This window comes from Ursus maritimus, unplaced genomic scaffold, assembly GCF_017311325.1.
Source record: "Ursus maritimus isolate PB19 unplaced genomic scaffold, ASM1731132v1 scaffold_71, whole genome shotgun sequence".
Taxonomy (NCBI): domain Eukaryota; kingdom Metazoa; phylum Chordata; class Mammalia; order Carnivora; family Ursidae; genus Ursus; species Ursus maritimus.
The window spans coordinates 74,798-87,704 of NW_024426897.1; the positions used below are offsets into that span (position 1 = coordinate 74,798).

General features: G+C 35.3%; 1 protein-coding gene across 1 annotated transcript; it reads right to left on the reverse strand.

The window, feature by feature from the left end:
- Positions 1–11,486: 11,486 nt before the first annotated feature.
- Positions 11,487–12,433, reverse strand: LOC103681136 (olfactory receptor 4K2-like). Its single transcript, XM_008710652.2, is given in 2 exon segments — positions 11,487–11,800; positions 11,803–12,433. Coding segments are annotated over 2 exon segments (945 nt in total).
- Positions 12,434–12,907: the final 474 nt, after the last annotated feature.

The window sequence follows — 12,907 nt, forward strand, 5'->3', positions numbered from 1 at the left end:
TTTTTTGTTGGAGTCTTTTGGGTTTTCTATAAATAGTATCATGTCATCTGCAAATAGTGAAAGTTTTCTTTCTTACCTATATGGATGTGTCTTATTTCTTTTCCTTGTCTGATTGCTGTGGCTAGGACTTCCAGTACTAGGTGTAATAAAGTTGGTGAGAGTGGATATGTTTGCCCTGATCTTGGGGTAGGGGGGAGAAATGCACAGTTTTTTACTATTGAGTACGATGTTAGCTGTGAATTTTTCATATGGCCTTTATTATGTTGAGGTATATTCCCTGTAAACCTACTTTATTGAGGGTTTTTATCGTGAATGGATGTTGTACTTTGTCATACGCTTTTTCTCCATCTATTGAAATGATCATATGGTTTTCATCCTTTCTCTTGTTGATGTGATGTATCACATTGATTGTTTTGTGAATATTAAATGACCCTTGTATCCCATGAATAAATCTCACTTGTTTGCAGTGAATGTTTTTTTTGATATATTGTTGGTTCGGTTTGCCAATATTTTGTTGAGGACTTTTGCACCTATGTTCATCAGAGATATTGGCCTGTAATTCTCTTTTTTTATGTAGTGATTTTTAATGTTCCAAGTGGTAAGCTGCACTGACTGTAACAACTTACAAAGTTAGGCCCCTTTGGTTTTTATAGCCACATGTTTTGGGGATTTGTCTTTCCAGTGTGATTTTCCTGTGCCTGGGGTGCTGAGAGTGGGGTCTGCTCTTCTCTCATCTTGTGCCCATGGTGACCCTCCTTCCCACAGACAGTGCTAGGAGTCAGTTTGACTGCCTACAAGATCTCTGCCCTTCCTACCCTCTTCAGTTGGCCTCTTCTCTACATTTAGCTATAGGGAGTCAGTTCTCCTACTCTTCAGGTTGTTTTCTGGTTTGTTTGCTCTGATGTGGGTGTATCTGTGGGATGAGGTGAATCTAGGATCCTCCTACTCTACCATCTTACCTGGAAGTCTCCTTGAAGTTCTTTTCCAATGTGTGTTATAATCATTGTTGACTTCAGTTTTCTTCCTCTTTTTAGGCAAATTTGGCAACTTATTCTTTCTTAGGAAATAAATTCTGGATGAATATGTTGTCTTTTGCTTTTACGTAGCATTCTTTAATTGATCTCCTCAACATAGAAACTTAAGGTCATTTTTCTAATCTTCAAAGATTACTTGTATGGTTCCTTTTTTGTTTGGATAAACACTGATCCTATTGTTGTTATTCTTGCCTTCCAAGAACTGTATTTTTAGTTTCACTGGTAACTGCATTATTTGTTTTTATTTCAAGAACTCCTGTTACGAAAATAGAACTACACTGAAATACCATCTCCAACATATATTAGTAAAAATTCAAAATTTCACAATATACTCTCTTGACAAGGCTTTGAGGGACTTATATATGCAAATAGGAATGCAAAATGCAACAATCATTATAGAAATGCACTTAGCAATGGCTAGAAAATCATACATGCAATTGACTCTTGTACTTAGCAATTTTACTTAGATGAATGGGGAAAACATGATTACACATGTGTTGATAACTGTTGAAGCTGAGTAATAAATGCATAGAGGGGAGTTTGTGAGCATTTCCTCATCTTTTCTGTGTGTGTGTGTGTGTGTGTGTATGTGTATATATATATAGTTTAAATTAAGTTTAAAAAATGATTTCTGGGGGCGCCTGGGTGGCACAGCGGTTAAGCGTCTGCCTTCGGCTCAGGGCGTGATCCCGGCATTGTGGGATGGAGCCCCACATCAGGCTCCTCTGCTATGAGCCTGCTTCTTCCTCTCCCACTCCCCCTGCTTGTGTTCCCTTTCTCGCTGGCTGTCTCTATCTCTGTCAAATAAATAAATAAAATCTTTAAAAAAATGATTTCTGCTTTAACTGTCTTTATAAGTTCTTCATATTACATAGCTTGTTTTGTAGTTTTATTTTAAGTTTCTCAAGTCAAATGTCTGGTTAATATGAAATAATTTCTTAACAATATAGTACTGCTTTCCTTCACCAAATGGTTATTAAACACTATTTCCCAGTTAGTAAACTAGGAGGTAGAAATGCATTAGGGTATATATGAAATAGTTCCTGACTTCACAAAATATATATTCTAAGACAGAAAGCAGATACCTTGACAAATAAAGTAAAATTGACAAATAAAATTACCATGGAGCAGGGGTAGGGAGTGGTATGAATAGTTATGGAAGGCTTTAAGCTTACATTAAAAATGTATGGAAGGTTTCAGCTGTTACATAATAGATGAATCAGAGTTAGCCAGTTTAGTGGATGGCCGTGTTTCTAGAGGGGGATATTTTTAATCAGGAAGAAAATAACAAAAACACCAGTATCTGTATGTCAACATGTAAACATTTGGTGAAGACGTAAAATTGAAGAACTAAAAGAAATTTAATTTGACTGAAATCTAGAGTAGATAGGATTTATCTAGATAAGAAAAATTACATAGTATTAAACTTCTTTTAAGAACAATAAAAAGCCATTGGTTGGGGAAAAGCATTGCATTATTAAAAGGAGTATCGTGATAAGATTTATATTTTAGAAGCTTCTCTTTGTCCAGAGGGTACAAAATCAATTATAGGAAGGTAAGACCTATTTGTAAAATGGAAAGTAGGGAGCTCAACAAATTCTTTCCCCCAAAATAACAATAAAATTGGAAAAAATTGTCAGAAATAATTTCAGAATTCTGGATATTGAACACCAGCATGCAAAAAATGAAAAGCATTAATTTGTAAAAGACTATTGAACATTAGTCAGGTAGGAACAGTAGAAGACTGTAGTACCTTTGCTTGAGGTTTCTCACATTATCACAACTGACATCAGCTCTCTCAGCATGACTGTTCTACCAGAGTGGGGCAAACTGTGGAAACCAGCAGGTTTGCTGTCAGATTTAGAACTGAAGACAGAAAATCCCATGCCCAGAAGTGTTGTCTAAAATAATAATAATAATAACCTCAGTGCAAGAAATTAGGAAAGTCTAACATTGCAGGTAGTCTTTATTGATATATTGGATGGAACAAGAAAGAAACTGTCAGACTAGCCAGAATATTAAGAGGGAGATCCAATAAATGAAACAGTTATAAGAGGCCTTGATAAACTCGCACGTATTCCTGAATGTTTGGACAACTATGGACATGCACAAGACTACATGCATGCTCAGGAGAGGTCAGAAAAGACCATAAGAAACTACTTGCCCCTAGATGAATGTGAATCCTTACACACAGGCAGAGGATACATGAGGAGGTAGCAGAAGGTAAAAACCAGAATGACTTGTAAAATGCCTGCCAAGATGAAAGACTTACTGGTCAAGATGATGAAATAAAAACAAGAATTAACAACAAACCTGAGAAGAGACATCAGTAGCAGTATACTTCAGGAAAATAGACTATAGAATTAGTCTAATCAAGTTGCTAAACAAATAAAAAAATAACAAAAACTACAACAATAATAAAAACAATAACAACTCATTGGAGGCAAGGCATAAGAATAAATAATTGCTACAATATTACCTATATTGTTCAGTTTTAAAAAGTGAGACATGCCAAAAAAGAGAGAGAAGAAAATGTGACTTAGACATGGGAGAAAAACAGTCAATAGAAATGATTTCTGAAGAGTCTCTGATGTTGGATTTAGCAAGCAAGGACTTCAAAGTAGATACTAAAATATGGTGAAAGACCTAAAGAAAAACATGTTTAAGAATTAAAGGATAGCATAATTACAATGATTCACCAAGTAGAGAATAATAATCAAGAGATGGAAATTATTAAGAAGAAATAGTAGATATCCTAAAGTCAAAATTCCTAAGTGAAAAGAAAAATTCCCTAGAGGGGATAATAGCAAATTTGAAGGTACAGAGGAAAGAATCAGCAGACTTGAAGATCAATAGAACTTATCCAATCTGAATAATAAACCAACAAAAAGAGAACAAAGAAAAAGGAACACTACTTCAGAGACCTGTTGGGACATAATCAAAGTATACGAACATGCCCTTAATGGGAGTCCCAGAAAGGAAGACAGAAGGATGTGAATATAATACGAATATAATATGAATATAATGTCTGAAAATTTCCTGGTGTTGAAGAAACACTCTAATGTCCAGATCCAAAAAGCTTAGCAAACTTCAAGAAGGATGAACGCAAATAGATCTATGCCTAGTATAGGCTATTATACTTAAACTGTTGGAAGACAAAGAGAAAATTGTGAAATTGATAAGAGAAAACCAGCTTATCAGGACAAGGGAACTTCAGTAAAATTAACAGCTAACTTTTCATTGGAAACAATGAGATAACCTGTTCAAAATACAAATAGGAAAAAATAATGTCAACAGAGAATTATTACATATCTAGAAAAAAATCTCAAAAATGAAGGTCAAATAAAGAAATTTCTAGATTTAAAGAAAAAAAACTAAGATAATTCATTGCTAGATCTGCTTTACAGGAAATAAGAATCTGTTGCGGCTGAAAAGGACACCAGAGAGTAACTTCATTTAACATAGAATTAAAGAGCCACAGTAAAACTAATTACGTAATTAAATATAAAAGCCTCCATTAACAGATTTTTTTTTACCTTTCCTTATCTAACCTGACTTGAGATTTGATTGCATTAAGTCATCATGGGATTTTATTTTTTGACTTATAAATTTGAAGATGTAATTAATGTATCTGTCAATGATAGCACAAAGAAAGGGGAAATGAAGGTAGACTGGAGCAAAGATTCTGGATTTTACTGATGTTAAGTTAATATTAATCAGTAAATTGTGATAAATTAACATGTATATTAATCCCTAGAGCAACCACAGATAAAATAACTTCAAAAAATTTTAATGTAAAAGCAACAAAGAATTTAGAATGGCACACTAGAAAGTCTCTATTTCATAAGAAAGCAATAGAAGAACCAGGTAACTACAACCACAAAGGAAGACTTGGGACATACAGAAATCAAATTTGTAGATGTAATCCTGTTATATCAATCACTGTGTTAAATGCAAACGAACACTCCAAACAAAATGACAAGATTATCAGACCAGAAAAAAAAGATGCAATTTTATGCTGTCAACAGAAAACACACTTCAAATTCCACATCCAGCTTTTCTTCTCAGCCATCAGTCCTGCTGACATACAGCAACTTCAGATTCACCACCATACTTAGAAGCAAAAACCTTCCCTAGTATTCTCCACTAATTCCCATTATTGTGTCAAACCTAATCTTCATAATACATCTCTGACTCCATCTCACTCTTTAGTGGTTCAGCTTCCCTCATCGAATCCTAACTGATAAATACACGATATTCAAAAACAAACAAACAAACAAAAAACACACAACAACAAAAAACTTCTTTAAAACTCCAAAATCCTCATTGGGTTTTGATATTAAGCTTAAGCTAAATTTATAGAAGGAGTGAAAGAAAAATTCATTATTTTCTGCACTTTATAATTTTTATCCTTGTACTTCTTTATTCTTTAGGTTCCCCCCCCAATTTCCTATATAGAATGCCAAATGTACATTTTTGCTTATATTTTAACATATTTACTTATTTATTTACTTACTTATTTATTCTGCTCCACTACCTACTAACCACACAACCCACCCAACCAAAGTTTCTACCCCCAGCACCAGTGTGTACTATTTAATAAATTAATGCTGCACAAATGACTAGCCTCCGAGCTCTGATGCCTGTAACAGTAGGGAAATTATCCCCCTCTTGCTCACCTGCACTCCATGGTCCTTGCAAGGGTCAAATGAGACTGAGAAGTAGATACAACACTTTCAAACTGCATAGTACTCTCACAAGAAATATTATCATTACACACAAAAGAACAGGGAACAACTATTAGGCATTTGAGCCACCCTGTGTTCATTTCACCTTCATAACAGCACCCAAATTTCACTTAAAGGTTTATTTCTTCCTCACTGGCTACTTTCTTGGAGGGATAGTGACCCCAAGTAGACATCTTTGTACTACTCCAGTCAGCAGGGCCCCAGGAATCTCCTTTCCTAGTGGCCAGAAGGTGACCATGTGACATGAGACTGACCCAGGTGCTTCCTCCCTGAAATAGCAATCTTTTTATTTTTTTATTTCAGTATAGTTGACACACAATGTTACATTAGGTTCACATGTACAACACAGTGATTCAGTTTATCTAATTCCTCCTTTATGCAGTGTTTACTGGTGTAGATACTGTCACCATAGTTTGCTGTCACAGTATCATTGACTCGATGCCCTATTCTGTGCCCTTTATTTATTTATCTGTACTTACTTATTCCATCACTGTAAACCTGTATCTCCAACTCTCCTTCACCCATTTTGCCCCTCACTGTACCTGCTTTCTTCTGGAAACCATCCATTTGTTTTCTGTTTGGGTTTGGACATGGACATGGACAGTATCAAAACCACAATGAGTCTGACACAGTCAAAATGGTAAAAATTAACAAGACAGGAAACAACAAATGTTGGTGAGGATCTGGAGACAGGGGAACCCTTACACTGCTGGTGGGAATGCAAGCTGGTACAGCCACTCTGGAAAACAGTATAGAGGTTCCTCAAAAAGTTAAAAATAGGGCTACCCTACCCAGCAATTGCACTACTAGCTATTTACCGAAAAGATAGAAATGTAGTGATCTGAAGGGGAACCTGCACCCCAATGTGCATAGCATCAATGTCCACAATAGCCAAACTGTGATAAGAGCCAAGGTGTCCATCAACAGATGAATGGATAAAGATGATGTGGTAATATACACACACACACACACAATGGAATATTACTCAGCCATCAGAAAGGATGAATGTACCATTTACATCAATGTGGATGGAAGTGGAGGGTATTGTGCTGAGTGAAATAAGTCAATCAGAGATAGACAATTATCATATGGTTTCACTCATATGTGGAATTTAAGAAACTGCACAGAGGATCATAGGGTAAAGGAGGGAAAACTGAAGGGTAAGTAATCAGAATGGGTGAAAAACTGTGAGAGACTCCTAACTACAGGAAACAAACTGAGGGCTGCTGGAGGGGAGGTGGGTGGGGGGATGGAGTTGGGTTTTGGGCATTAAGTAAGGCACATGATGTGATGAGCACTGGGTGTTATACACAAATGAATTTTTGAACACTACATCTGAAACTAATGATATTCTATATGTTGGCTAACTTAATCAAATTTAAAAAGCACAACAAAAAACTCCCATCTTTATAAAATTAATCATCCTTACAGAAGCATATAAATTGAAAGACTATCAAATTGCTCAGTGTATTTCACTGCATTCTGAAAGTACATGCGAAAAGTTCAGATGAATTAGGTTTCCATGGTTGTTTTTTCCCTGGTTTTCAGTCTGGAAACATGCATCCAAAAATCTCCATGCAAAATAGTAAATGGGAATAAACAGGGAGAGTAGAGATGCTTATTCATTTCTCTTTTCAACTTAAACTGTTTTTTCCAAAAACTCATTTGAAAACAAAGTTTCATTGGTCATTGTTTAAGTCTGAAAACACTTTTATGAAGAGTCTGAAGATGTTCACATGTTACCATCTACCAAGAACTTGTTCTGTTTGGCAGTGTAGTCCAGTGATCACATTCTCCCAAGCTCTTAGCAGGAGAAAAATACTTCACATAAGACTATCTATATCATACAAAGTTATACTTGTCCAAGAAACTATTTACTAATCTATGCATCTATGTCTTTACCTTAATAATATGCAGGATCAGACATCATCATTCTTATTCTGAAAAAATGTGAAAATCCATTCTAAAATCTGTAAATCGATTTAATAATTACTCATTGTAAAGAAGCCATCACACACTAATTAAACAATAATTCAGAATTTTTCCTGATTTATAAAAATTATGAGCGGTGAGGAAAACAATCTCTGGAGACTGGAATAAATATAAAAATCAATGTAGTTTGCTAATGGAAGTTGCTTTTTTAAAAAATCTCTTTTAAATTTTTTAAATGATAAGGTGAAAAACAAAAAAATGGGAGTTACTTTTAATTTTCCAAATTAATCCTCATACACATTAACTTTATGCATACTTACATGCAAATACTGGAAATTTATAAAATAAAAATTTACCTTTCAAATTAAACATGTCAGTTCTTAGCTCAGTAAGTATCGAGGCCCTTAAAGCTATCCAAAGTTGATCAGAACAATAGTACAATAACATTTGTTGAACGTACATTATGTACTTTATATGAATGACTTCATAGAAATATGAAAATAACTCTGCAGTGTTAGTACTATTATTATCTTCTTTTACAGATGTAGAAGCTGAGGCTAAGGGATATCAAGTATCTTGCTCAAGTTTACACCACTAACAAACAGTAGAATTGGCCTTTAGCTCTGATAAAAACATACCGGAGTCTAAGACTTTTACCCCCACATGCAGGGTGGATCTAGGTTCTGTAGAACTAAAGTCTGTCTAGTCTGAGGCGACTTCTTTAAGAAAATAAAAAGTCAAAATTGTGAGTAAATGGTTGTTAGGGTCCATTCCAGGACCTTGAGGAAACACATGCAAGGAAGGGGGTCTGAAACAGGCTTCGATATAAACCCACCACCGTTACACTCTATAGTATTCTGAAATTTTCCTCAAAGATTTTTGGAAGTACACATCATGTACAGTTTTATTGTCATTACATATATCTAGTTCCTTCCCGTACCACTGTTTACATTGTATCATTTCATCTAAACCTGATTTTTAATATTTTTCAGCTGCATTTGATTATTCTTAATTTTACAAGACTTTTTTTTTTTTTTAATTTTGAAAGCTCATAGGTTTGTCATTGTGAAGCTTCCCAAACACCTGAAGGGTGTCAACACCCTTTGCTTGTCAACAAAGTCTTCTTATAGATTATTCTAATTGCAATACGCTCTCACTTGTGTTACTGGAAATTTAGACCATTTAAAGCCATCCTCGACCTGGTTTGTTTATATTAGCTGGTTTCTGTTCACCTAGAATGCTTTGAAAACATTATTTCTGGCTTTGGACGCCTTAGTGGCAAATGGCACTGTCTTTACTACTGCATAAGGAGCCTGTGCCCCGTCACTGTACTTACTTTTGTATAAAGAAGTGTCAGCAGAGTGATGAGGATACATGGTGATGAAATAATCTGCCTGGAGCTCCTAATTAAGATTTAAGTTTTATGGTATACACAGAGATTGCTTGTACATTTACTGTTCATGCTGAGCCGCCGAGAAAGGTAGTAGGTAGTTCCCTTTATATATGCAAGTCCTCCGGAGGCTGTGATTCTTTTCATTCTCGGCTGTAGGGTCTTACTGTAATTCCAACTAATCAATCTCATTATTGACTTCCCTTACAGAATTGTCTGTTGATCAGTTGCACCTTTGAGGGTTTTGGCAAATGTCTTTGAGTTTTATAATTCTCCACACAAGTACTGAAGAGTGATGACATTCCTTTGAAAAAGCTCAACGGTTTTGTCTTGCAAAAAGCAGTTCATTAAAAAATATATACTCCCTGTTCAAATAATTGTATTATTTGAAAGAATTATTTATGGAATTTATAAAACACTGGCTATAAAATTTATACATAAATGAATTTCTAGATCCTAAACATATTTGCACATGTAGCTGAAAGGTCACTCTCTCTCTCTCTCTCTCTCACACACACACACACACACGCACACTCATCCTGAGTTGGTCCATTTGTATCCCTATTTCAAATAGAATGATGCTATTATCTCGTGGATATAAGCACATTTCAGGCTAGCGTTAATAGGCTACAGTATTAGACATAGATACTGTAGATATTACAGTATCTACATTTTTACCCAACAATTACAACCATTCCTATGTTTTTAACACAATAATATCACCCATTATTAACTGTAAGCATGTTTCCTTATTTAACACATTAATGAAAAAAAAAACACACACTGATGAAGAAAAAACACATTTCTCCTACCATTTGGCTTAAAACGAACAGTTAGGAATTTCCTTTTCTTAACTTGTCTGTCCCCATTGATAATTACTGCATATATAATTGTTTTTTTTTTACTTACTCAATAATGCCAAAGAAGAACAACTTCATATTTATCAAATACTGTGGTTGTAACAGATACTTTCTTGTTCTTAAAAGTTGGATAATATATTGAACACTATAAGTATCATTTAGTCAGTTTCAAATAACAATTCGTTCTTTCATGTGTGCCATCATTTAAACATGATTTGCAAAGCAGGGCACACAGTAAAATTATTTCTCATGACTTTCAATGCTTGCAATTCCAGTAACTACCAGCATGTGGTAGTGATAGCTTGTGTACCTTAAAGCTAATTTTGAACCTTTTTAAAACCAAAGAAAACCCTATTTGTATAAAGAAATATACTTACTACATTGACAATGTATTACTAAGCACAGATTTCTTATTTTTGCAACCAAATATTAAAAGGGAAAAGTAATTTAACCAAACTGTAAATCTATGTAATACTTTAAAATGAAACCATTGGCTCCCCATAAATTATCTTAATTTAATTCCAGTTTTAACTTCCCAGCCATAAGCTGACATAGTACCTGTATGAAACAAAATGTAGTGCTTTGAAACTCATTTCACAATATTTTCTAATTTGCAGAATTATTCAGCCTCTGTATTCATAATACATTATCAAAAGTTGTCATGGATGTATTTCTTTGCTTACTAGCTGGAAGTGAGTGGTGGAGATGCTTCAGTTTATAGCATTTGCTTTGGACATCATCAGCATTCGTAATGAAATATGTCTAGAGTTTTCTTCAATAGAAAAGATTACAAATTGTGTTAAATGTTAAGTAGAAATGATTCAGGGATAGATGTAGGAAATCACTGCCTGTCAGAGGATACTCCTGTAGCAGTATAGAGTTTCTAAGGCTTATAGAAATCTTACTAATTTGCCATACTTTAGGGATAATTCTCTAAGTAACTCAGTGATTAGCTGTTTTGTTTTATTTTTAGAGGGGGTGGGGAGAGCCAGGATGAGAGGGCATGGTAGGGAGAGGGAGAGAGAATCCTAAGCACACTCCGTGCCGAGCATGAAGCCCAACACGGGTCTCCATCTCATGACCCTGAGATCATGACCTGAGCAGAAATCAAGAGTTGGATGCTTAACCACTTAACTGTCTGAGCCACCAAGGTGCCTCTCAGTGACAAATTGTGTATAAATGCTATTATCTTCTAGTTCCCCTTTAATCTGTACTTCCTCTTCACACCTTTTGTTTGTCTTTCCCAGTGAATAGATTATTAGTATTGAATCTCCTACCTGGAACAGGGACTCTTGGCATTTAATAGATAGTCTTTGCTTCTGGAAGAAATTGTTTCTGTCAATTTGCTTTTTTGAAATGTAACATGTATTTTAACCATATGAGAGTAATTTTAATATTTACAATTTGATTCAATTACAATTTGATGAAAACTCCAGAAATAAAAGTCTAGTCACAATGCTATGTACACAAAAACTGTAGCATATAATGCCTAGGAAATTAAAACAAGAACTAGAATTTAAGACTAAAAATAAAGCAAAGGAGTTGTCTTGTTGAGATTTAGAAGCCTATTTCTCAGTTTGCTCATAGCTGCCTTCACTTCTTGATTCCTTAAGGTATAGATTGTTGGGTTCAGAATGGGAGTAAAGATGGTATACAACACAGACAGGATCTTATCTATAAGGAAACTGTTCAGTGGCCACATACAGATGAAGATGCAGGGCCCAAAGAACATGAAGACAACAACGAAATGAGCTGTGCAGGTAGAAAGAGCCTTAGATGATCCTTTTGAATGATGCTTGATAGTGACCAGGATAATAACATAAGAATTGAATAAAGAATAAAGCAGGATAAGTCAATTATGCCACTAGTTGAGATCATAAAGAGGCCCAGAACATAAGTGTCCACACAGGCCAGCTGGAACACCACAGGAAGGTCACAGAAAAAGCTGTCTACTCCATTGGGACCACAGAATGGTAATGTGAGAGCAAATATGACCTGGCTCATCGAATGCATGACTCCTACAGCCCAGGAAGCCACCACGAGGGCAACACACACCCCAGGGCTTATGACTGAAGCATAGCGGAGAGGTTTGCATATCGCAACATACCTATCAAGGGACGTGGCCATAAGTAAAATAATTTCAGTGCCAGTAAAAAGGTGTAGAAAAAATATCTGGGTGATACAGCCATCAAAGGAGATGGTTTTGTGTCCAGTGAGGTAGTCTGTAATCATCTTAGGGGTGGCAAAGGAAGCAAGTGACATATCAATGATGGAAAGGTTGGTGAGCAGGAAATACGTAGGCGAGTGCAGGTGAGAGTCGGCTATAACTGTGATGACTGTGAGGCTGTTACCAAGCATTGTTGCTACATAAAACAGTGAGAACACCATGAAGAAAAACAGCCGTAGTTCCCAGGAACTAGAGAGTCCCAGCAAAACAAATTCAGAAACAGACTTATTGGCCACATCCATTGTCCTGAAAACCTACCTATATCAAGGGGAAGAAAAAGAGAAAATATGATTCTATTTAAGCAAAAGGTACAAGAATCCACTTTCACAGACTTTGGTTCCTCTACGAAAACTTATCTTTACTATTCTTTCCATCTTCATTGGTATGTTGGTTTGAAAGATAATTATAGGATATTAGAGATCATAGCAAAATACCACTGAAGTCATAGGTGTTGAAATAACACTTTCTTTTTTGATATTAAATAGCAATCAAATTGAGATTATTATATCATCCAGAAGGCATATACTTATCTACATATTTGTCCATCCATTTATCTATATAATCTTAAAGATAATAGCTAACATTAAGTAAGTACTGGCTCTGGGATGACAGTGTGTTAAACACACACACACACACACACACACACACTTTAGTCATTTAGAATTCAGCCCTAGGAATATCCTTACTGAAAGAACATATAAAAATTATATCACATA